General features: G+C 42.6%; 1 protein-coding gene and 1 pseudogene across 2 annotated transcripts in view; both read right to left on the bottom strand.

Moving 5' to 3' along the window:
* Positions 1–4,698: 4,698 nt before the first annotated feature.
* LOC309567737 (GDH/6PGL endoplasmic bifunctional protein-like) lies at positions 4,699–17,257 on the bottom strand (annotated as a pseudogene). Its single transcript, XR_014226125.1, has 4 exons — positions 16,617–17,257; positions 10,980–11,097; positions 7,083–7,352; positions 4,699–6,069 (listed from the first exon to the last, which is right to left on the bottom strand). The product of XR_014226125.1 is annotated as a GDH/6PGL endoplasmic bifunctional protein-like (transcript).
* A 1,945-nt stretch (positions 17,258–19,202) lies between these two features.
* The window catches only part of LOC309568835 (uncharacterized protein), a gene marked incomplete at both ends in the record, with an annotated part of 63,109 nt that continues 57,452 nt past the window's right edge, over positions 19,203–24,859 (bottom strand). Inside the window, one exon of the mRNA XM_082274620.1 lies at positions 19,203–19,250. Within this exon, the coding sequence (XP_082130746.1) occupies positions 19,203–19,250 (48 nt within the window). The remainder of the gene's footprint in view (positions 19,251–24,859) is intronic.

The following is a 24,859-nucleotide window of genomic DNA, read 5'->3' as shown; positions in this document are numbered from 1 at the left end:
TCAGAATCACACTAATACAAAATACAGTAAAACTTTATTACGTGTGTATTAGTGTGCAATGTGACAGGGGGGGGAAGGGGTTAACTGGATGTGATCAGGGGGTTAAATCTTTATTGGGAGGGGGTGGCGGGTATCCTAAGGATAAAAGGAACGACCGCAAGCGCTAAACCTGGTCACAAGTCACACTTATACAGGTATATAGAAAATGCTATATACTGTATACAGTGTGTGTTGTGACAGGGGGTGTAGAGGTGATCGGGGGGGGGGGGGGATCAGGGGGTTAAATCTTTATTGGGGGGGGTGGCGGGGACCCTAAACCTCCTTGGGACAGAAACGAAGTCGCTAGCGCCAACTCAAGTTACAATTGCACTAATACAAAATACAGAAAAACAGTATATTACGTTTGTATTAGTGTGCAATGTGACAGGGGGGGAAGGGGTTAACTGGATGTGATCAGGGGGTTAAATCTTTATTGGGAGGGGGTGGCGGGTATCCTAAGGATAAAAGGAACGGCCGCAAGCGCTAAACCTGGTCACAAGTCACACTTATACAGGTATATAGAAAATGCTATATACTGTATACAGTGTGTGTTGTGACAGGGGGTGTAGGGGTGATCAGGGGGTTACATCTTTATTGGGGGGGGGTGGCGGGGACCCGAAACCTCCTTGGGACAGAAACGAAGTCGCCAGCGCCAACTCGAGTCACAATTGCACTAATACAAAATACAGAAAAACAGTATATTACGTTTATATTAGTGTGCAATCTGACAGGGGGGTAGGGGTTAAATCTTTATGGGGGGGGGGGGGGTGGCGGGTATTTTAAGTGAAAAAGGGAGGGCAGGGCTGCAAGCGCTACACCTGGTCACAAATCACACTTATACAGGTATATAGGAAAATGCTATATATTGTATACAGTGTGTGTTGTGACAGGGGGTGTAGGGGTTAACTGGGGGGGGCGAATGAGGGTTAAGTGTGCCTATCTAAGTGTATGTGGGTGTGCTTGGTGCAGTACTCAGTTTGATGTGCTCTCTCCTCTTGATGAATCCAAAAAGGATCATGGGAGGGGAGAGCACGTCTTTTCTGAGCCTGTGTTTACATTACACAGGCTCAGCATGGAATCTGATTGAGCGCGCACCAGACCGGCGGGAATGGACGACGTAGTCCTACGTCACTTTGCCTGCACGGGGCTGACCGCCGCAGTAAATAGTCGTGCGGCGGTCGTCAAGTGGTTAAAAAAGTCATGACAGCTGTGAATGTTCCAGGTATCATGTGATAGCTGTGGGCCAATCTCAGCACCCTGTACCATGTGATAGTTGTGGGCCAATCACAGCACACAATAGTAAATCACAACTGTTAAGAATGTAACCCATTCATGACAGTTCAAACTATTACTGTTACAGTGACCACTGTAACAGTAATCAAAGTTTAAATAAATAAATCCTCATCCCCCCCTCCCCCAGGTAATACATGGTGACACTGAACTACTCTGATGAAAGTACTTTATTTTGTTTTTAACATACTGTCACCAGTCAGTATCTCTGACCACCACCACATCAGTCATATGACAACGCTGTACTGCACTGGTGAAAGTGTGTAAAAAATGTTTTTTTTTTTTTTTTTTTTTTTAAATATTACTAGTTACAACTTAAAAAAAAAAAAACCTTGCCATGTCTCTCTGTGCCAGGGGGTTTACCATTTACTACTCTATCCAAAATTATAATCTTCATCTAAACCCCAACTTCCATCAATAACAAATTGAAACCAACTTGGTCATGTTCTATTAAAGCCAGGATGCAAAAACATTAAAATAGTAATTACTGCTGCTGACTGGATAGCTGCAGGTTTGACACAGCAGGGGGCGCATTGGACTGACGTTGAGAGACTCACACAGAGCACAGCGGTCCTTCTATATAGAATATCACAGCTAAAGTGGCTTTTCAGCTAGGGCTAGGAGAGGATTGAAGGAAAATAAAATGACAGTTTAGACATAGCAAACATAGGATTTTTTTATTACCCTGGCTTTTTTTAACCATATTAGGACAGTCGTTTGAATCTGGGTCGCAGAATTAAATGCACTCCTGTGACCCACAGGAGAAGTATGGCAATGGGTCTCCTTTAACCACTGTACAGAATGGGGGTATGTCTACCTGTGGGGTCAATGTGAAAAGGAAATAGCAGTGAATGTGTTATTTGTAAAAGGCATAATAGTTATTGGAACAGGTGAATCCGAACTACTACCGCCTGTGTAATACCTGGTGAGCCTTTTATGCACACATAATAAAATGTATTACCTGCCGTCAGCTGGTGAATGTTTTTATTCCAATGAAAGCATGTACAGCCACATACATGGATATAAAATTTAGATGGAAAAACATTATAAACATCTAATAAAAACTAGTTATTAACTGTTCACAATAATATCTACAATTCTATAATTTAGTTGCATATTTTACATCTGTCTTTTTCAGTGGATAATGCAACATAAAAATATGAAACATTCAGTAGTCATTCACAGTTATTGGTCCACTTTAGTAATAACAACAATATGCCAATTGAACAGCTTAGAAACCTCTCCAAAAAAGACACATCATCCAGGTGTACTTTTAAAGGGCAAATCCAACCAAAAATGTTTCTCTGTTTTACAAATAGTGGGGTGCGGTGTAAGGAGAAGAAAAAAACATAACACTGAGGACATATAGAAGAGAAAGAAAAAAAAAATGGTTGGGGAGGACAATGGAAAAAAATCTGGATGTGTGCAGAGGGATCATGGAATTGGTATATTTTTGCTGTAAATCAAAGAAGGGTGACTGCATGTAACGGTTATTAGGCATGAGAGGTTTTAAGTATTAGTGATATATTAGGCAATTTCCAGCCACAGTACAGTGACCGTGATCACCTTACAAAAGTATAGTTAAACTGGCCATAGATGGAAATTCGGCTGGTTCAGTAAGGACTGGCTGAATTTTGATCCATATATGGCATTCCCACTAGACAGAAGTTGAATGGGAATGCTGTAAAACTTTTGTCGATCAGCTTGTTGCAGCTGCAGATCAGTGTATTCTGACAACAGAGGAGTCCCTGCTGTCAGATTACAATGGCACAGCGGGGAGAATTCCTCCATCCACCTGGCTTGCATTTAAAAAAAGACCCATCTATGGCCAGCCTTAGGACAATAGTACCACAATTTCAGATACTGTATAACACATAACAAGCTCCCTGGCTTTTTCATTTTTTGTAAAGTACCAAAACGCAAGTATGTATATTGGTTTATAACATGGAACATTTGCATCAAAACTGATCTATCATTTCACAATGGTAAGCTGAATGATCCACTTTTTTATATCTTTTGGTGTCCCCCAGAAATGGAATAACTACAGGAATTCTCAGCCCTGATCCCCACACTGCAGAGCCTCACTCTTGCTGCAGCACAACATTTTTTTACTACTGCTGAAATCTTTGTTAAGAAATGAAAATCCATCAAACACCTTCTTGCATGGACCTCCTCGCAATTCTGTCACTGGCAGCAAAAGAATCCCTAAAAAGTGCAATCATCTCATCCTATGGCATGATTAGTTCAGGAGCCCAAACTTTGCAAAGCCTTGCCCTTCAGCAATAAAGTAGCGACACAGTGACAGGTCCTTGGTTTGTCAAGCAGGCAGCAATGCAGTAGAAGAGGCAGAGAGTTCTTGCTGCTCTCTTAGGCCCCTTTCACACTTATGCGACGCAAATTTACCGCAATTTTGCGGCGCGATTTTGAAAGCAATGGCAAGGCTATATGCCTCAAAACGCTATAAAATTGTGGCAAAGTAGTGCAGGAACTACTTTGAAGTCGGTGCGACTTCAAAAACGCACTGATATGAATGGGGCTCATTAAAAATAATGGACAACAACTTGTCATGCGATTTTGCGGTCCAAAATCGCGGAACAAGTCGCACTAGTGTGAATGGGGCCTTAAAGTGGTTATAAAAGCAAAACATTTTTTACCTCAAAACATTATCTGCATTAAAGGTAAACAAACCTTTTGAAAGTTGCTGCCCCTCAGCCCCCCCACGGGAGACTTGGCAGCAGCCAAAGCAATTGGCTCCCACTGCTGTCAGTCAAAATCCTGTGAGGAAGAAGCAGGGACAGGCCCGGGCCGCACGGTGTGTGTCTTGAGACACACACAGTCAGACCCGGCATCAAGCCCATGTGTCTGCCTCCATAGCAAGCGCATACTATTGGGGCAGATGAAGAAGAGGAGGAGCTGACAGTGCTGGTGGGGGATCAAAAACCATTGCACAGATCAGATAAATATGACATATTGGTTTTAAAAAACGAAAAAACCTTTACAGTCACTTTAAGCTGGCCACACTGATCAAATTTTTTTGATGGGCTGCCAGTAGTCCAAATAAAAATAGCCCTGCAGGGGGAATTTGTCAATCTGCGCTGCTAACGTAAATGGGGAAACCTGTAAGATCTTTCATTCAGCCCACAGAAATTTATGTGTGTGTGGCCAGCTTGCAATCCTGTCATAGAACTGATAGAGTAGCATGGGCCCTATGGCTGTAAAAATTAGTAGACCTGGAAACTAAGTAGACATTGCAATGTTGTAGTCCCCAAAAAAGAAGGTGGTTCCATCCTCTGGCATTTGCGGAACACTGAAAGGCTTTTTTTGGTGGTGTGACCCTTCAAATAAAAAAAAGGCACTCACTGGTGGACATTGTCTTTTTTTTTTTTTTACCTAAACAAAGTCTCATAATCAATGTACCATACCAACTGCCCAGATACTGGTTTTATTCCAAAGATGGGCCATTTATTGGGATTGCTTTCTGCTCTGCTAATAAGAGTTGCAATATCATGCTTCCCTTTACCTAGAACTAGGACAGCGACTTTTCGGGCTTTATTAATGAGTGGGAGGCTAAGGCTCATCCTGTCATGGGGCTTTATTGGACTTCTTGAAAATACCACCAATTCATCTCCTGTGATCCCATTCTTAGAGCCAGGGAAGATAGAAGCAGTATGGCCATCATTCCCCAGCCCTAATAGTACAAAGTCAAAGCTTGAATTGCTGACCAGGGTAGAGATTTCCTGAGCATAGACCTGGGTACCTAAATCTTCCTCAGCACAGAGCCTTTGGTTCCTATGTACAGGCATGGGGTGGATATTTACATAGGGAACTCTGACATGCTGCAACAGACGTCTTTCAAGGCTACCAAAGTTGGACTCAATATCTGTAAATGGCACACAGCGTTCATCCACCATCCACAAATGAGTGTGCTTCCATGGAAAGCCATAATGGTGCCTGGACAATCTCTGAAATAAGGCGATAGGGCTGGAGCCCCCAGATAGAGCCAGATGGAAACTACCTGAGCTCTTCACGGCTTCTTCTGCTGCCCTCTGTATGTCTTGTGCTAGTTTCTCTATCAGCTGTTCAGCCCAGTTAGACACCATGGTGTTACTGAGAAATATGGATTGTGTTGAAGCAAATGCATTGGTCTTTTGCTCCATGCCCATTATCTGTAAGTGTTCATCTGTCAGAAAACGTAGCCCACCATGTTCTATTACAAAGTCTAGCAAATGACTGGTCTCTGACCCTCCTGGATAGACTCTTGGTGAAGTTCTCTCCAGCTCATCCAAGATGGGAGTCCAGAACTTCCAGGAAGCCAGCAGATTTTTTGTTGTGATGAAGGACTCCTTCTTTCCTCGATAAATATTTGAGATTAATATGGAGTAGGCTTCTCTTTCTTGAATTGGATGGTACACATAAAAATCAGATAGAGGTTGACCAAACAAAAAGACATTTGGGAGTTCAGACACTTCTTGCCACTGGCTGGGTACAAGGCTTGGTTTGAATAAATTTCGACTTATTAGCACAGCCGGAAAACCTAGCTCTCCATGTCCAATGTGGAATACAACCTGCCTGGGCTTACATGATCTTTCACTGTATCTCGGGCTGAATCTTTTTGCAGGCAGAAGGCATTGTCTTTAAACACAACTCTGACATATGAAGTCCTCTCATCCAAATCTTTGCCCGATACCAAGAGAAAGGGCACTCCTTCCCACCGCATGTTGTCAATATAGATAAGGACACCTTTCAAAAGGGCAAAAAAAAAGAATGCATTGTTTAGACCAGGTTATCTGTACAGTTGGGCCATTTTCTGAATGCCATGACATTTTAAATATTTATTTTCATCTCTTCTGCTTATATTTCACTAATATTTTATATTAAGAACATCAGGCTTGAGTTAAAAAAGAAACTATGCCACTTTTACCAAAATTTAAAAAACTTTTAATGAGCAATTTTGAGTGACCCTGCCACTTTCATAGTGACTACACCAGCAGCACATAGAACAGAGGTGTCAAACTCCATGCTTGAAAGACCTTTTTCTGCAGCCTTCATCGCGGGAGGAAAGTAGAGAGGGCAGGAACATTGTAGAGATTATTTAAGTCCCACTGGAACAATGGGGCTTATTTAATTTTCCCTGACACCAACATGGGGCTTCTTTTACTCCCAATGGCAGCACTGGTGGGACTTTTTTTTACGCTCACTGACACTCAGTCTTATTTTACACTTATTGACAGCAAATATGGGGGGGGGGGGCATAGTGGCATTAAGCAGGTGAACAGAATGGCACCTGGAGATAGAGCTTCCTAGAAGGGAGTTATTCCCATTGTATTCACGTATTTTCCTGGTTTTATAACAATACGTGTGACCTTTACTATCTTTCGTGCTGGGCTTTTCCCACCATGCATTGACCTTGGGTGCTTTGTACAGGCTGGACAGGATATAACAGAGGTGCTGATTTAGAAGCAGCCCTCCACTCAGCTTGAAATATAAATGGGCCCTTTAGGTTGGACATCACTGATATACAGAAAGCATGTTCCAACATTCATACAAACTCACTGAACAGCCCGGGAGTCCCCACACTCAGGGTGCTTTATAGTGCTAAAAATTACCCTAAACTATTGTGTCAGTGAGGCTGCCCATCACAATGTAGAGCAAACTGTAGAACGCAAGAGGTCCTGCGATCACAACCAGCGTAGCTGGTAAAGCATTTACCCCCTTTTATACAAATGTGAGTAGATTTAGAAGAAGCAACTTACTTGCAAATGTCTGTGTTTTGGTGAAAAAATTTGGAGGTTTTTCCAACTCCTCTCTGACCTGTTGCACATAGTTTTGGTATTGACCAATGATAGCACTGCTGCCTTCCAAGGGGTGCAGAGAATCCAATAATTCCAGCTTAGCTCTCAGGACTTCATCAGAGCTGGAGAGGTTATTTGGCACTTCCATGGCAACAGAGGTCAAAATTTCTGTCAGATGATTCTGGATAACATCACGTATGACACCATATTCTTCATAAAAACTGGTGCGGCCTAAAAAAAAAAAAAAAAAATTATTTATATATATATATATATATATATATATATATATATATATATATATATATATATATATATATATATATATATATATATATATATATATATATATATACACACACACACACACACACACACACACACACACACATACATATATATATATATATATATATATATATATATATATATATATATATATATATATATATATATATATACTGTATTTAAACAAAAAAAAAAATAGAAAACCGTTAAAGAGTTAAATGCTTGACTTGTCTAGGGGGTTTAGGAATACAGGATAAGTATATACTTTAATCCTTGCTCAGGCATACTTCCTCCTCTTCACAGAACAGGTCCCCAGAAGCTGCTCCTCTCCACTGCCCAACCAGTCACAGCTCTTTGATGTCATAATGGACAACGCAGGACCAGCTGTCCTTCGTTGTACATGATATCTCCCTGAGAGGCCACGTACATCTCCGAAGCTTCGGAAAGGGCCACCTGTAATAGGCAAGTAATTCCCCCTGTTCATCTCCCCCTAGACAAAGCGAGCATTTAACCCTTCCAGTGTAGAGGGGGGCCCACTGCAAGGGTTAAATGCTCATTTTGTCTCAGGGGGTGATATATAAGGTGAATTATTTACCCAATTGTTTGTCCATTTCTCCAGAATGGAGTTCAATAACTTTTCAGCCCAAAAGCTATGCGACTTGGGTTGTTGTACATTTTGTTCATCCTGTGATAGTACATAGACAATCATAGAGTACACAAAAGGGACTACAATAAACTGCTGCCAATTCAAACTGAGGACACAATAAAAAATAAATAAATAGACAATATATGAATAGAAAAGATTACCTTCAGGGAAAGCACATATTGAAACAATCAGTGGATTCAGGATATTGTATTCAGAATTTACATGTAAAATTCTATTTTTTTTGCTAAAGTCAATCTTGACCACACTCCTGCTTACTTCCTTACTTCCTGAGCTTCCCTGTATATCACAAAGCATTTACAAAAAACTGAGATTTTCATAAAAAAAAAAAAAAAAAATCAGCTGGCTATATCTCTGGGTTTACATGATCTTTGGAACATTTTGACACGTGATTTTCAATTATGGTAACCTCCACCTATGTATTTGTTTTTCATATGCGGTTATTGAATTGCCAAGTTTTGTGACAGGTTTCCTTTGAAGCAAAACTCCAGACATAGACATTTTGTGAGGGACCCAACAGGTCCTTCTACTACATTCTGCCGGCAGAAAAGTACAGGAGAGTACGGATACAAGGACAGTCACTCTGCACAAAAAGCAGCAGAGACCGGTGTTTAAAACAGAAAGCTCCTGCATGTAGGCAAAGGTTCATGCTGGATTACTGCACAAATCTGGAAAAATACACAAAACGCACTAAGGAGGAGTCAAGTTAGAATACAATATTTGCTTATCTTTAAGATCAGGTTTAAAGCATAATTAAATCCTTAAGGAGTAAAAAAAAAAAAAACTGCTGACAGGTAGGCATTTTATTGCTCATGCCATTTCTCTTCTGCAATAAAGAGATCCTTTTTGCATGCCAGCAATCTTCTTCACATTGCTCACTGCACAGCTCAGTGTGCAATCTTGCATGCCAAGGTGCTTTGATGAATTAACTCTTAGATGGCCAAAGACATAAAAGCTGGAAAAAAAAAAAAAAAAAAAAAAGACTATGAAAAGTGAGCTGTGGCATTGAAACAACAAGGGGAGATTGCGGCCACTGCAGTGCTGGAGGGTCCCTTCGGCAAATAAGTGTACCACAAGGTGCTGCTATGCATACCATACTTGCTCTTTGTGACAAAAGCCCACCCACTTGTAACAACTATTGGATTACTATCATTTGAAGGAAACCTGTCAAATACACAATGTGAACCTGTTAAGGCATAGATCAATACGGGTTCAGTGCAAGGGTATGTTTTCTATGTGCCCTGTTCACATTATACGTGTGAACTTCATAAGTGGATGCAACTTTTTTTAACAATGTAAATAAGTAGCGGTGCGTTGTAAGAACGCTACACTTCACAATGCACACCGTACATGTTATACGTTTCTTAATGCATGCCAACTGCTATAGACAAGCCCATAAGTGTTTTTCAAACCATTAATCTATTTTTCATTATGTTTGGCATCATGCCACACTGTATGCAGTTTTAATATTCTTTTTAATTTAATATTTTTTAATATTCAAATAATTTTTGCAACTCTGTTGCAAAGTTTCTTAACTGGAGATCCTGCCAGGAGCAGCACTTTGTCTTGTAGGCTGTAAAAGTTAAAGTAGAACTATAGGCAAATTTTTTATTTTTTTTTCCATTTTGTATAGAGTAAGGGAGGGTAGTAAACGCTGTCAGATTTATTTTTGCCACCTGTGTCCCATTGTGGAGATTTCTGTTCACTTCCTGTCCCAAAGCCAAACAGGAAGTAAGGGGAAATCCCTGAAAATTAAGGAAATTCCTTGGGGACCCCCAGGTCACCAGAATTAGTGTCCCCATTGGAACATTTCACCTCTTTTTCTTTTCTGGGGACAACCCAAAATTTGGGGATTTTCCTTTACTTTCAATGATAATGGTAAACAGGACAATCCCCTAACGGGGGCACAGACAGCGACAAAAACTGACAGGAGTTTTAATCTATCTCTACTTTAAAAAAAAGTTTTGCCTTTAGTTATACTTTAAGTGCTGTGCCATTCCTTCACTATCCCTTTAAAAGTGCAGCACTTAGGCTGCTTTCACACTGTTCTGTTGCAAAAACACATATCAATTTTAATAAAACAGATTAAAAACAATTAAAATTCACTGTGTAGGTTATATAGATTGTGGTCAAGTCCTTGATCAGACAATTTAAAGGGGCAGCTGCACTGATTCTGGCTGGATGTGTTCCTTTATACTGGCATTGAGAATCCCTTGCTGACAGGCTACACCTGAGCAGTGGCGGCCTGTCCATTGGGGGCACAGGGCCGCTGCCCCCCTATCCATGCATCCGGCCCCCTAATCTACATGCAGGGCGCTGGACGCATGGATTCAAATAGGGGATTTTTTTTTTTGAAGCACGCGATTAGAGCCAGAGGCTCTAATAGGCTTCAAAAAAGGTGGGCTCGGGGCGCAGAGCACTAAGCCTCGAGCCCACCCAGTTGTATGGCAATAGTGAATAAATATTCGCTATTGTCACACTGATTCTCCTCCCAGCCAATCAGGAAGAGGGTTGTGAGACCCCTTTCCCGATTGGCCAAAAGGAGAAGCGATATTACTGGCCAGTGGCCAGGAAGAGGCAGAAGACACATGGCTGGAGGAGAGGCCTCAGCCATCCAGCATTTCCCGGCTCAGACAGGAGGAGGTAAGGAGGCAGACCGTTCGGGGGGGTTGGGGGGGGGGGGAGAGAATGTGTTGTCTGCCGACTGATTGACCGACCGACTGATAGGGGGGGGGGGGGGTTGCATTGGTTTGACCCCCCCCCCCCCCCCGAGTGCACAGAGGGGGAATTTTTTTGTTTTTCAATTCAATCAAGACTAAAACCTCTAGGTATGCAGTCTTTAAAAAAAAAAAAAATAAAAATAAAATAAGATAGTAAAATGTAGAGCTCTTTTGAGTTTTCTAAAATACCTTTTGCATCAACTGTTTCCTTCATGACAATTTCCACTCTATCCACATGCTGCCTGTTCCAGATTGAGTCTAGATGCTTTTGGTTGCGTCGTCTGAATGGTAGAATCTGTTCAACTGTCTGGAAAAGATACGTCACAAATATATTAGACCAGTGCTGCTTAGCTCCGGTACTTAGAAGTAACCCGTCATGAGAGTAACTGACAGTTAAGTCCCATCAATTACACCGGGCAGAGCAACCATGGGTAGGGAGAGGGTAAGGGAGCAGATTTTTTACCTTTAACATCCAAAATCCTTAGCTTGTAAATACAGTATCCAATTTGCTGTACTTACTGTCGTATTTAGGGTTAAACTCCAGGTAAAACAGATACATTCAGAGATTCAACACATATGAAAGCTGTTTTACCTGCCAAAGGATTTGAAATCCTGTCCATGCAGGCCTAAGATTTACCCAGCTCTTCTATACAGCACAGCCCCGTCCAGCAGGCAGGAAACAAGATTTTTCTCAGCTGCAGTTGAACTCAGAGGTCTTGTCCCTTCCCCAAGGCTTTGACTGGACAGTGAAAGGAGAAGCAGTAGACCAGGGGAAGGCAGCCTCAGCACTCCAGCTGTGTTGGAACTACAAGTCCCATAAGGCATTACAGGACTCACAGCCACAGGCATGACTCCCAAAGGCAGATACATGAGGAGATTTGTGGTTTTACTACAGTTTTCATGCTGAGGTTGCCTGCGGTAAACTGATGAGCATATCTCTGTGACTCTGTTCCCTCTCCAATCAATATGCTCCTTATACGGCAGTATAACTGATTGGCATATTCTGCTGCTTCCCCCTCTACCAGACTGAGCTGCAAGAGGCCACTACAAATTGAGGTGCTTACAATGCTTGCGTTAAAAATGCATGCAACGGTGAATGCAGAGCTTCAGAAAGGAGTGTCTTTATCTGCCTAGAATTCAACATAAATGAAAAAAATAAATAACATTTCAGACTGCAAGGAATTTCATGCAATTCAGATTAAAGCCGAACTTTCTTTGGATAGAGTGGAGAGGAGTTAACTGCATTACTCCCAACTTTGTAAGACCGATATAAGAGACATCCGGGGACAGAGAAAACAGGCGTGGCTAAATTTCACTGAATTAGGCGTGGCTTAAAAAAGCCTGGGTAAATAGAGTCTAAACCTACAGACGTTCTACATGGTGTACACAATCTGCAGTACTTGTCACCCCAACACACTCCATTAGGGTTTATGCACATGGGGCTCACCAGGCATTTTATGTGCCTAGTGTAATTTCCTGATGCTTTCCCGTGCCCAGGGAGCTGCACATGCCACTTATAGCCTCCTATACCAATAAATGGCTGTGCTCTTGTGCATCTTTCTTTATCCATGCATGTGCATATGAGGTCGTTTTTCAATGCAGAGGTTTTGTGTTCAGAATAACGTTGAACTCGCATGCACAGGTAAATGCTATAGCATTCTGAGAGTATTCTGATGGCGGGGAACTCTTCCCACAAAATACAATATCACTGTGGAAGGAGACTCCCCCATCCACATCATGTGTGTGGATGGGGAAATTGATTCATTTTCTTTTTCAACCCGCTAGTTGAACAAAAGTAAATGAATCGTGTATGGCCTGCCCTAGGGATAGACAGATATCTACGAGATGTGCACGTGCATGTACAATCTAGCTTAACACACAAGCAGATCACTTCTATCGGACAATGAATGTGAGAAACCTACCAGTGCTTCTTTGCGTGCTCACTAAGACATTCATCCCCAACTCCTTAAGGCTCGGTTCACACTGGTGCGATGCGGAAACCAGCACAATTCCAGTGCGGGTTTCCGCATCGCATCTCACTGGCAGGCAGTTCACACTGACATCTGCGAACCGCTGCGGGTGTCAATGTAAAGTTAAAGGACCTGTACAGCCAAAGCTCGTTTGGATGTACATCTCCTATGGATCGCAGGAGTGCAGTTTGTCCTGCACTCCTGTGAACTGTTGTCAGCAGAGAGCAGACTGAAGTCCGCTCTCTGCTGACGTCACAAAAGTTGGTCCAGGCACCACATCATGACCACAGAGTCGGGATGTGCCAGGTGCCTAAACAGCCCCTCCCCGCCCCTCCACAGCCCAGCGCTCCAATGAGTGAGGAGGGGGCAGAGCAGAGAGCTGCTGACTGTCAGTCAGCAGCTCGGGGAGCTGTCAGAACCGAGCGATCAGCTGTGTTCAATCGCTTGGTTCTTAGTGTAGAGGCGCTGGGGGGACCAAAACTGCATCCACCTAGGTAATTATAAATGGGGGAAAAATGGATTCCTATACATCTCCTTTGATGACACCCCCAAATCAGTTTGCAGATCGTAGTGCGAACTGTGAAATCGGGCAGAAAACCGATCGTATGGGTGTGAACACCCATGCGATTTGATTCCAGCGTGAACCAAAAAAGGTCCAGCACCATTTTGGTCCGAGTGCGATGCAAATTCAGCCAAACTGTAAGCAGCTCTCTGCTTCCCCCCCCTCCTTACTCATTGGAGTGCTGAACTGTGGAGGGGTGGGTAGCGGCCGGCTTGGCATTCAGAGTGGAGGCACTCATACAGGTGTGGTGAAAGTGAAAGGTGCACAAATTTAGAGTGAAAAAATAATAAGAAAGCAGCACTAGACAAATACAAATAGTGGTGAATAAACAAATAAATAGTGCGCTAACAATATGAATTGATAAAAATCAATAAATGTGTAAAATGTGTTTTCTCCTATGCACTTGTCAAATTTAGGTGCAAACAATAAATAGTCCTTTATGCAAGTCCATATTTGGGTGAGGTAACAGAAAATGAGAATAACACAAGTCTCTCAAATAACGTGAGGCCAATAAACCATCAAAAACGTGAGATAAATAAATCCGTGCCAAAGTGTCGTGCCACAGCCTACAGGTGATGATGTTTCACATAAACTTGAATTCTTATTGCCAGGGTGGCCCCTTACCGCAAAAGACTTCTAGGTTGGCATTCAAATGGTGGACTTGATGGGACGTTCGGGAGGAAGTAGAGAGAAGACATCGCTGGAAGTGGCAGCAGAGGAGTCCCCCTTTTTTTATTGGGTGCCTTCTTTGTGGAATTTGCTCCGTGCAACATTGGAACCACATCACTGCAAAGCGGATCTGCTTCCAGGATTCTTCGCTGGATTTCCTGTTCTGTAGTAGTCCAGGCTCATGTCTCCCTGTTTTCTGGTAAGCATCCATCTTTACCATCAAATGTTATCACTTCACCGTCCCATCAAGTCCACCATTTGAATGCCAACCTAGAAGTCTTTTGCTGTAAGGGGCCACCCTGGCAGGCAAGAAGAATTCAAGTTTATGTGAAACATCATCACCTGTAGGCTGTGGCACGACACTTTGGCATGGATTTATCTCACGTTTTTGATGGTTTATTGGCCTCACGTTATTTGAGAGACTTGTGTTATTCTCATTTTCTCTTACCTCACCCAAATATGGACTTGCATAAAGGACTATTTATTGTTTGCACTTAAATTCGACACGTGCATAGGCGAAAACACATTTTACACATTTATTGATTTTTATCAATTCACATTGTTAGTGCACTATTTATTTGTTTATTCACTCATACAGGTGTGTTACTGGTCATATCAACAGGTGAAAAACAGAGAAAAACGATTGCAGCCACCACATCGAATGACTGGTGAGCTGCAATTTTATTAAATTTTTGGTTTAGGGTTGAATACCACTTTAAACTCTGCTGTGTGCTACACACATTTTTCAGTCTTTGAGTATGCTGTACAAAACATGTAATGGTTCAGGGATTTTTCGGGTTTTTTTTAATATGAAATAAAAGAAGAGACCTCAGCATTACCAATGTGTGATCATCTATCATATTCCTTGTATCCTGGGAGGCTGTTTGTGGGCTGATATGTGAACTGACTCAGGAGCTGTGTTGTAAATTTGCCTTGTGCAATCAAAAGCTCGTCCCCTTTTTTTTTTTTTTTGCAAAAAGTGCTAAATCAGATATTTTTCAGCAAGCTTACAGTGCTTATTATTCTTTGGAAATGAACCTTGACAGGGACCAGTTGTTCGCAATGCTCAAAGGAGTTGCTCAATTTACACAGAATGGTCTCTGTACAACAACTTTACAACTTATGACTGATTTTAATAAAACTAGGCAACAACTTTTAAGTCAGTGGGGTTGGTTTACTAAAACTAGAGAGTGCAAAATATGGTGCAGCTCTGCATGGTAGCCAATCAGCTTCCAAATTCAGCTTGTTCAATTAAGCTTTGACAAAAAAAAAAAAAAAAAACCTGAAAGCTGGTTGGTTTTTATGTAGAGCTGCACCAAATTTTGCACTCTCCAGATTTAGTAAATCAACCCCAATGGGTGGCAGGCAGCATATCACTGGCCAGTTGTTCCCATTGTAAAGGTTGACTGGCTGGGTTACATTGTTCTTGTTTCTCATAATAGTTGTTCTGGAGACATGGCTAAGACAGGTCATAGATGATTAGATTTCCTCTCTTTCCCCCGTGGGTAGGAGATAATGGGGCCTTCCCAGCTGGCAGAACAAAATGATTACTGCTATCGGCTAAAGCCGTCGGCAGTAATCGCATTCCAATAATTCGATGGTTTGACTTGTACAATCAGCCTACACAAACATGGATTGAAATTAGTCTGGTTCCTGCTAAAATCGGCTGGATTTCCATCCATGTATGGCCAGCTTAATACCACTGCTCCCACTACTTCCGAATATAAACACAGGCTTTCGGAAAAGAGTCCACATGCTTTTAAAGAAAAAATTGGAAAAAAAAATAATATTCAGATAGATTTGATTATGCTTGCATGACTAACTGGTAGGGCCCTTTCACACAGGCTTTTCGATCAGGCTCACCTGTCAGTTTTTCAGGTGGACCTGATCGAACGCTCCATTCGCCCCTATGGAGGGAAGGATGTCAGTGGTGACATGTCCGCCGACACCCGCTGCTATCCGATCTGATCCTGTCCTGTCCGTGAAATCCAGACGGATGGAAACCCTATTTTCCATCCATCTGGAGAATTGGATCGGATAGGATGAAAAAACAAACAGGCGGTTCGTTTTCGTCCGATCTCCCATAGAGTAGAGCAGGGATCCGACAGGTCTGTCTCTGCAAAGTAAGCGGAGACGGACTTGTCATCCGCCTGCTCACCAGGGATCGGCGGATCGATCCCCGCTGAGCAAAACGGAGTCTGCCGAACGGAAAGCCTGTGTGAAAGTACCCTTTATCTGTGTCTGTGAATCAGCTGAGCACACCTGCAGTCTGTAGATTAAAGTTACCAGGCATGGTTCCCCTTGCAGGAAAATGTTTAGAGAACTAGCAGCATGCAGCTGTGCACATTCTTATTTCTAAGGCAGAGGCAGCCACAGGTCTGCAATCAATAGGTAACCAATTATCATGGTTCCCAACTAAGTGATGGGCATGATATCCAAATCATGGTAATCGTGTGAGGTTGGTTTAAAAACAAACCTGCTGTTTGAAGCTCTCACTGTGCTTGTGCAGTGATTGCACAGAGAAAAGTCACAGTGACAGCTGTAACAGACGCAAACCAACCATGCTAAATTTGTTTTGGACACTTAGGCTATACCCCCCTCTGATTACAAAATTATTAGTCTCACCTGTTTTCCTAGATAATGATCTACCCGATAGATCTCTTCTTCTTGGAAGTAGGTTTGCATATCACTTGCCAGCTTCTTAGCAGATTCATAGTCATGCCCAAAGGGCTTCTCCAACACCACTCGTAGCCATGCTCCAGGGGGAGGCCGGCAGCTGGCATTGATGTTCCGAGCAATATCAGCATATGCAAATGGAGGGACTGACAAATAAAAAAGTCTGCCAGCTTCATGAAGATCTTCTTCTGCTAGTGAAGTAAGAATGTCCTGGTGTAATGCTGTATAGTTCTCAGCCGTCTTCAATTGCCTGTAACGAGTGAGCTTTAGAAACTGGTCCTTCAAAAGAGCACACCGATCAGCCTCAACATCTGCTGGACAGCTCAGATTCTTAAGTGAATTGAACAGTATCGCCTCTGCTTTTTCTGGAGCGGTCAGTGCAGCTCCATGAAAACTGAAGGTGTGGCCCTTTGGGACTTCATTCAGATAGAGCTGGAAGAGTCCCTGCCATAGGTATTTTTTAGCCAAGTCTCCAGTAGCCCCAAGTAGAATAACAGATATGTGTCCTTTTTCTTTGCAGGTGACAGTAATCACGCCAACCAGGAGTATACAACACAGAGTCCTCCACTGCATCATGGCTGGAACTTTCAGGCTGGAAAAATAAAATGTTGTTAAAAGTTTGCCAATAAAAAGTTATTTCAAAATATTGTGCCAAAAACTCACAGGTAATTGTAAAATATAATATAAATAAAAAAGCAGGTGCGCTAAACTCCTAAGTGTCAACCAATCAGGTTGGGGTGAACCAATAAAGTGATATCAAAATCAATTAGTCACAAAACTAATAATAATAAACACATCTCACAGTGAATACTAAATAATATAACTGATGTGCCTCAAAGGACAAAAAGTAAATCAGCAGTATGAGATTAAGAAGATTGCATACTAGTATAAAGTGGCAAAAAAACTCTTAAAGGTGCAAATAAGATAAGGTGCATAAAGTCCAAAACAATGTCCGTAATATCGTGTAATATACACGGTGACTTCCAGGTGTAAAATTCACAGCAACTTAGGGTGCAGGTGATCCCATCACCATGTCTGGACTGGCCCCTAACCAGAAAATGGAAATCATAAGGGCGTATAGATAGAATCCAGAAGAAAAATGCCCAAGTGTGGATATGTGCTGGAAAACCCCACTCAAAAGGGAGGATGAGCCTCTTACCGGATGATTATTGGCATAGGGCTGATCACAGACTCTCCTGATGATAAATATCCTCCTTCCTGGGCAGTCTAGGTCTGGATGAATCCACTCTGGTACCAATGAATATGTCCTCATGGTTTCAGGTTTGAACAGTAAAGATTACTCTATGACCATCAATGTAGAACCAACCAACAGGACTGGATGTAGCATAATCCACAAAAAAAAGACTTATTCTTGGATGTTGTTTAGTAGGGTGTTTAAATGGATCTTGTAATAGCTGTCACAGACGCGCCATGTAATCTCCTTTGGGTTGCCGAGTTACAGAGGAGAGAATCACAGAAGGTTTTCCATGTGCAGAGCGAGGTGTACAGGAAACTGGCAGCGCACACCGCGGACACCTCCTCTACAGTGTTGTGAAGAATTAGAGGAGGTGTCCGCGGTGTGCGCTGCCAGTTTCCTGTACACCTCGCTCTGCACATGGAAAGCCTTCTGTGATTCTCTCCTCTGTAACTCGGCAACCCAAAGGAGATTACATGGCTATAGAGGAGAGCGGGGATCTGACAACTTCATCTCTGCAAAGTAAGCGGAAACGGAGCTGTCATCCGCCTGCTCAGCGGGGATCGGCGGAACGATTCCCGCTGAGCAAAAATGGAGTCAGCCGGGAGCACTGCCCGTGTGAAAGGACCCTAAATGAATCCAAATGCTTGTAGCCTGATGTACTGGCGCAGTGTTTGCACAAAGTTTTTACAGTTTTTTACATTTTTTGAAAAACATTTTTCATTTTGGGTAGTGTGTGGAAGTATTCAAACCTCTGTCAGGGTCTTATTGCTGTCTGTAACTATGGACACTAGGACAATGTTTGAGTTGTGGATATTTTTTAACTGATTCATGACAAATGTTCCCATACATGTGTAATATCATCGCTCACCCACAGGTGGTTTAGTGAGCTTTGACGTTGTTTGTAAAAATGTCTGCAGCATAGCCAATTGACCATGTGGTTTTGGGGGAAGTGCAACCATGTCTTGCTGACATCACTCACAATATGACCTGTGAGTGGTCAAAAGGAATGACCACATCCTGTGGGTGGTCTCTGGTATACAGGACTATAAATTGAGTCACTAGGATGGGGGAGAAAGGTTCGTTTTTGGAGCTGTGGAAGAAAAGCATGCAGCAAAAAACCTCCTCACTGTCCTGTTCCAGATATCGAGTGAAAGCTGTTGCCAGAGTTAAGTATTATATGACCTTTCTTTGGGATATAGGGAATAGGAGTGTAAGTTTGAGTCTTATTAATGTGTAAGGAGCTTTATGTATTTTGATGTCCAGTAAAGTTTGGTTTTATCCTTTTTATAAAAACTGCTCTTGGTGTCTTTGTTCATTTTAAATATTCACTAGTTATTTCAGTTGCTGTCCACTATACCTTTATTATCAAATTTTGTTGTTCCCACCTTTGATACAGACAAAAAAATAAAAATAATCAGGGAAATAAGTGCCCCAGAGACAGGAGGGCACAGCAACCAAAGACGCTCACCACTATACTAAAAAAAATATTTCTGCTGTTATCTATTGGTGTACCATAATGAAAATTCTGGTGCCAAAACCAAAAATTCAGAAGGCACAAGGCAAAAATTACACAAGGCGGCAAATCGGCTCCTCTGCGCAGGATCACATACCTGTATGGAATCCTGCACTTCCGGGTCTAGGGGCACACACGGGCGCCCGCTCCCGCTGGGATTGGGCACAGGGGGGAGCCAATCAACGGGTCAAGCGGACGCAAAGTCTGCCGGGACCGGCCGATCATTCCCAAGAGAGACAGAACGGCGGTCTGCCTATGTAAACAAGGCAGATCGCCATTCTGGGAGATCTGCCTTCCCACGGTACAAGTACCTCCCACACAGTTAGCAATCAATATACGCTTATTGGGATTTTTTATTTTTAACCAAAAACATGTAGCAGTATACATATTGACCTAAATTTATAAAGAAATTACATTTTTCCCATTTTTTTTTATTGGATAGGTTTTATAGCAGAAAGTAAGAAATATTGTTTTTTATTTCAAAATTGCCTGTGTTTTTTTTGTTTATAGGGCAAATCTTTATTTATTTGTGTATAGCGTGGCATGACCGTTAAGAGCCGGTTCACACTACCACGACCAGAAAGTCGCCCCGTGACTTGAAGAGACTTGTTAAGAGACTTGGAAGAGACTTGTTAAGAGGCTTGTTAAGAGACTTGGAAGAGACTTGGAAGAGACTTGGAAGAGACTTGGAAGAGACTTGGAAGAGACTTGGAAGAGACTTGGAAGAGACTTGGAAGAGACTTGGAAGAGACTTGGAAGAGGCTTGGAAGAGACTTGGAAGAGACTTGTGCACTACTTTGAAGAGACAGGCGACTTTGTCTGTGGGGAATGCCTGGCTAATCTCTTACTTCTTCCTGGAAAGTCTGATAACAAGTCGCTTCAATTAAGATAAGGAGGCGACTCCCATTGAAGTATATGGGACAGTCGGATCACAGGTCGCCTCAAAGTAGTACAGGACCCTTTTCTTAAGTCGGAGCGACTTCAGTAGTGCCAATTAAGACGGCACTGATTGATTAACATTGCTTTTGTTATGTCAAGCGACCTGGGGCTACACAAGTCGCCTCACAAGTCGTGCTAGTGTGAATGGGCTCTAAAAGTAACGCAGTGTCGTATCACAAAAAATGGCCTGGTCATGAAGGGAGGGTAAACCTCCTGAAATAGGAAGTGATTAAAAAAAATGTGTATATATATATTTTTTTAAATTAATATGGCTGGGGTTTTTGCATTAAAGACACTAGGGGGCAATTTTGCATTAAAGTCACTAGGGGGTGGGGGGGGGGGCGACACTTTGCATTAGTCACTGGGGGGGGGGGGTGGCACACTGAATTCACTAGGGGAGGTGACACTTTGCACTGAATTCACTAGGGGAGGTGACAAGTTTCACTGAATTCCCTAAGGGGGGGGGGGGGAGTGGGGGGCTTGCACTGAAGATTTTGCATTGAAGTTGATGGGATACAGCATGCCATTATCTGCACCTTTTTTTTCTATCGGCAAAATGCTGATAACCCTATTTTCACCTGATATATCGGTGCTTCTCTATTATGATCTCTATCCTCATTGGACAGCTCTCTCATCACTTCCTCTGCCTCTCCTTTGTCACAAAAACAGGAATGATTTGAAATCTTTTTAAATGATGACAGAGGTAGCAATAAAAACCTGGGAGTATGTAAAAAAAAAAAAAAAAGTATGGCTGAGGGCTGTCCTAGCCTAGCAAGGTCACACAGATTTTCTATCAACCAGGAAAATGTCTGAGCAATAATGAGTGGATGACAGTGAGAACCATGTGTTATTGCCTTCCAGGGTAACATTTAAAAAAAAAAAAAAAAAAAATCCTTGCCCAAATATTGTAGTTAGGGTAATACTGGGCCATTTGCGACCACACTTAGGCCTCTTGCACACAATACTCCTGTTTGAGCATCTACTTTTTCCAGACCTTTTTTTTTATATGTATTCGCGAGTATTCGTGCGTATTTGCATGCATTGATGCTTAAATTACTGACTAAAAATGCAGAATTTTCTATTTTGTTCTTACTGATGAATGCACAGCGCTGGTTTCCGCGCCTGTGTGCACAGGCACATTACAATTAATGGACTATATTTTAGCTCAGAAAAAAAAAAAAAAAAAAAAGCTGTACTGAGCTTTTTCAAGCTGCCAGATGCTCAAACAGAAGTATCGTGTGCAAGAGGCCTTTAAAACCCTAGGTCACTGGTGCTTTAAATAGCAACCCAGTTCCATGCATTTCTGCTATGCTGGCTGGATGAAGGGTTGTTTTGTCTCTGGCAAGTGACATTGTGCTCAGTTTTTACTCGGAAGGAAGTGACAACTCGCTTATCTGGTCACCAAAACAGTGACATGTGGAACTAGGCAAGCATCTTCCTCTTCAGCACTCAAACCAGAGACAGGATCATAAGTGTGCCATTGGTCAACAAAAGAGAACACCCCATATAGTGCACAGTTAACTTTCCAAAACATAAGTCTTCAACCCCCTTCTCTGCTGCCCTGGGGGGGGGGGGGGGGGGCTTTAAGCCCCATACACACGTACCGAAAGTCGGCCGAGCGATCGGCCGTCTTTTGTCCGGTGCTGTCATGTCGGCTGAAAAGTGCTAAAGACTGCACACTAATTTTGTCGGCCAACAACAGCCGACTGCAGAAGTGATGTCATGTGATGGTTAACTTTCCGTGTCGTTTTTCTTTTCTGAGCATGCTCAGTCTTGCAAATCTGCTGTTTGTCGGCCGAATTCTGTACTGACTGGCGAACAATCGGCCGTTCTGGTGACTGCCAACAAAAATTTTTAAAGTCTGCACGCCAGATTCTGTTCGGCCAAAAAGTCGGAGTCGGTTGTCGGAAGCATCATACTAACAAGCCGACAATCGGCCGATCTTTCGGCGGCCGAATATTTACGGCCGACAATCGCTACGTGTGTACGGGGCTTTAAAGTCCTGGCTGCATACAGTGCATCCAGAAAGTATTCACAACGCTTCACATTTTATGTTACAGCCTTATTCCAAAATGGCAAAAATTCATTATTTTCCTCAAAATTTTATAAACAAAACCCCATAATGGCAGTGTGATAGATGGTTTGAAACCTTTGCGAATTTTTAAGAAAAAAAAAAAAAAATCACATGTACATAAGTATTCACAGCCTTTGCCATGACACTCAAAATTGAGCCCAGGTGCATCCTGTTTCCACTGATCATCCTTGAGAGGTTTCTACAACTTGATTGGAGTACACCTGTGGTAAATTTAACTCATTGGACATGATTTGGAAAGGCACACACCTGTCTATATAAGGTCCCACAGTTAACAATGCATGTCAGAGCACAAACAAAGTAATGACATCCAAGGAGTTGCCTGTAGACCTCCGAGACAGGATTGTATTGAGGCACAGATCTAGGGAAGTGTACAGAAAAATTTCTGCAGCATTGAAGGTCTCAATGAGCACAGTGGCCTTCAGCCGTAAATGGAAGAAGTTTAGAACCACCAGGACTCTTCCTAGAGTGGGCCACCCGGCCAAACTTAGCGATCGGGGGAGAAGGGTCTTAGTCAGGGATCTGACCAAGAACCCTATGGTCACTGGCAGAGCTCCAGCGTTTCTCTGTGGAGAGAGGAGAACCTTCCAGAAGAACAACCGTCTCTGCAGCACTCCCTCCACCAATCAGGCCTGTATGGTAGAGTGGCCAGACGGAAACTGCTCCTCAGTAAAAGGCACATGACAGCAAAGGTTGCGGAAGGCTGTAAAGGAACAAGTCCAGTTAAATGTGGCAAACTACTACTAGCTTTACCATGCCCTGTAAAAATTTGAATCTTCTCAGAGACATACCGTAGTTTGGGCTTATAGCACCCATGTAAGAGTCCTTGAACCACTTCTTGGCCTTGCATACAGGGCCGGATTAAGAGCATCATGGGCTTGGGGCTGAGGATTTTGAAGGGCCTTAAGGGCCGTGCCTTGGCATGCACCCAGAGGAGGAAGGGTGCAGCCATGCATGCCTAATTCAACATGGGATGCTGTCTTTATGGGCTTCAAACACATCCATGCATTGGCAACTGTCCCTCCTTGTCCGGCCTTCGTGCTGTGTGGGGAGGTTCTGAGGGAGCTGCCTGGGGAAGCGAGCATAGAAGCCAGACTTCTGTGTTCACAAGTGACAGAAGAGCGGTAACAGTGAATATGGCCAACCCGGGGCCTATATTAAGGTAGGGGCCTGGAGCTGCAGCTCCAATAGCTCCTATGTTAATCTGGCCCTACTTGCATATTGCTACTCTATTCTGTGGAGAGCAACAGCAAGAGTACTGTTACTCTACTCTTGTTGCTCACCACAGAAATCCAATATCTCTTTTGCCAGCATTGGCATCTCTCTAAACTGCTGATGGGTCCTTTCTTCAGGGAAAACATAGTGGTGGTATGAAAGGCCAAGAGGCAGAGTCATTTAACCTTTTGCTGTCTAGCCAATCCCCAATTTCACCTGTGTACACTAGTTTCCGTTTCTGAAATATTTTTCTAGAAATATTATTGCCACCACCAAATATGCCTGAACTGTCTGATTTCTGCTCGCTGTGGAAATACCTGCTGGACCTCACAGAAATGCATGTAATGTGGCACTGGCAGTAAATTAAGGGCACAGTTGGTGTTCCTCGTCATTCTGCATAGGGTTCTTTAAATTCTTATCAATAATAACAAAGCAGCATGCACACCTACCTTTTTGCAAAGTGCTGACCAGGTTCCCCTGCAGAGCTCTGTCTGTGCACAAGGCTGGTGTAATGAGCAGGCAGCAGTAAAGCAACAAAACTGGTAGGTCAATGATCCCTCCCCTGTTAAATGTTAATGATTACACAAGAAAATTGTTGTGCAAGGATCACACAGAAAGTCTTTTCCTGGCAGAGAGAGAGTTTAGATATCCCAAGCACTCTCACTATCTGCCAGTAATTCTCTATAGAAACATCTCAGCTTGTTGAAACCTTACGGATAAGCTCTGCAAACAGAAAGGAGATATCAGATGCCAGTGTAGTATTTCCTGGAATTCTAGAGAAGGCCAAACAACACCACAATTAACAAACCATTTTCCTTTGAACACATAAGCTGACTAACAGCAATACTTTTCTAAAACCAACAGTTACTCCAGCCAGGTGGTGAGACTTTACCCCTTCCTCATACCAGTCAGAGCCAGCAGTTATCCTGAGCAACAGAAGCACAGTACACTAGATACAAAATATTGTCAAAAATATTGGGACACCTGCCTTTACAGCAGTGTTAATTTTGGCAGCAAATTTCAATTTAGTTTTAGTCTTAGTCTTAGGACTAAAATGGCATTTTAGTTTTAGTCCTATTTTAGTCTTCTGCAAGTGTTTTAGTTTTAGTCGTATTTAGTCGACTAAAACTCCAGTATATTTTAGTCGACTAAAACGCCCTACATTTTAGTCGACTAAAACTCATTTTAGTCCTCTATAATCAAATGGGTGTAGTTCAATTGTAATTTGTAATGCA

Source organism: Pelophylax lessonae, assembly GCF_965119305.1.
Source record: "Pelophylax lessonae genome assembly, chromosome: 12".
NCBI classification, from domain to species: Eukaryota; Metazoa; Chordata; class Amphibia; order Anura; family Ranidae; genus Pelophylax; species Pelophylax lessonae.
Note: the sequence above shows the minus strand (reverse complement) of the source record. Positions and strands in the feature narration are given on the sequence as shown.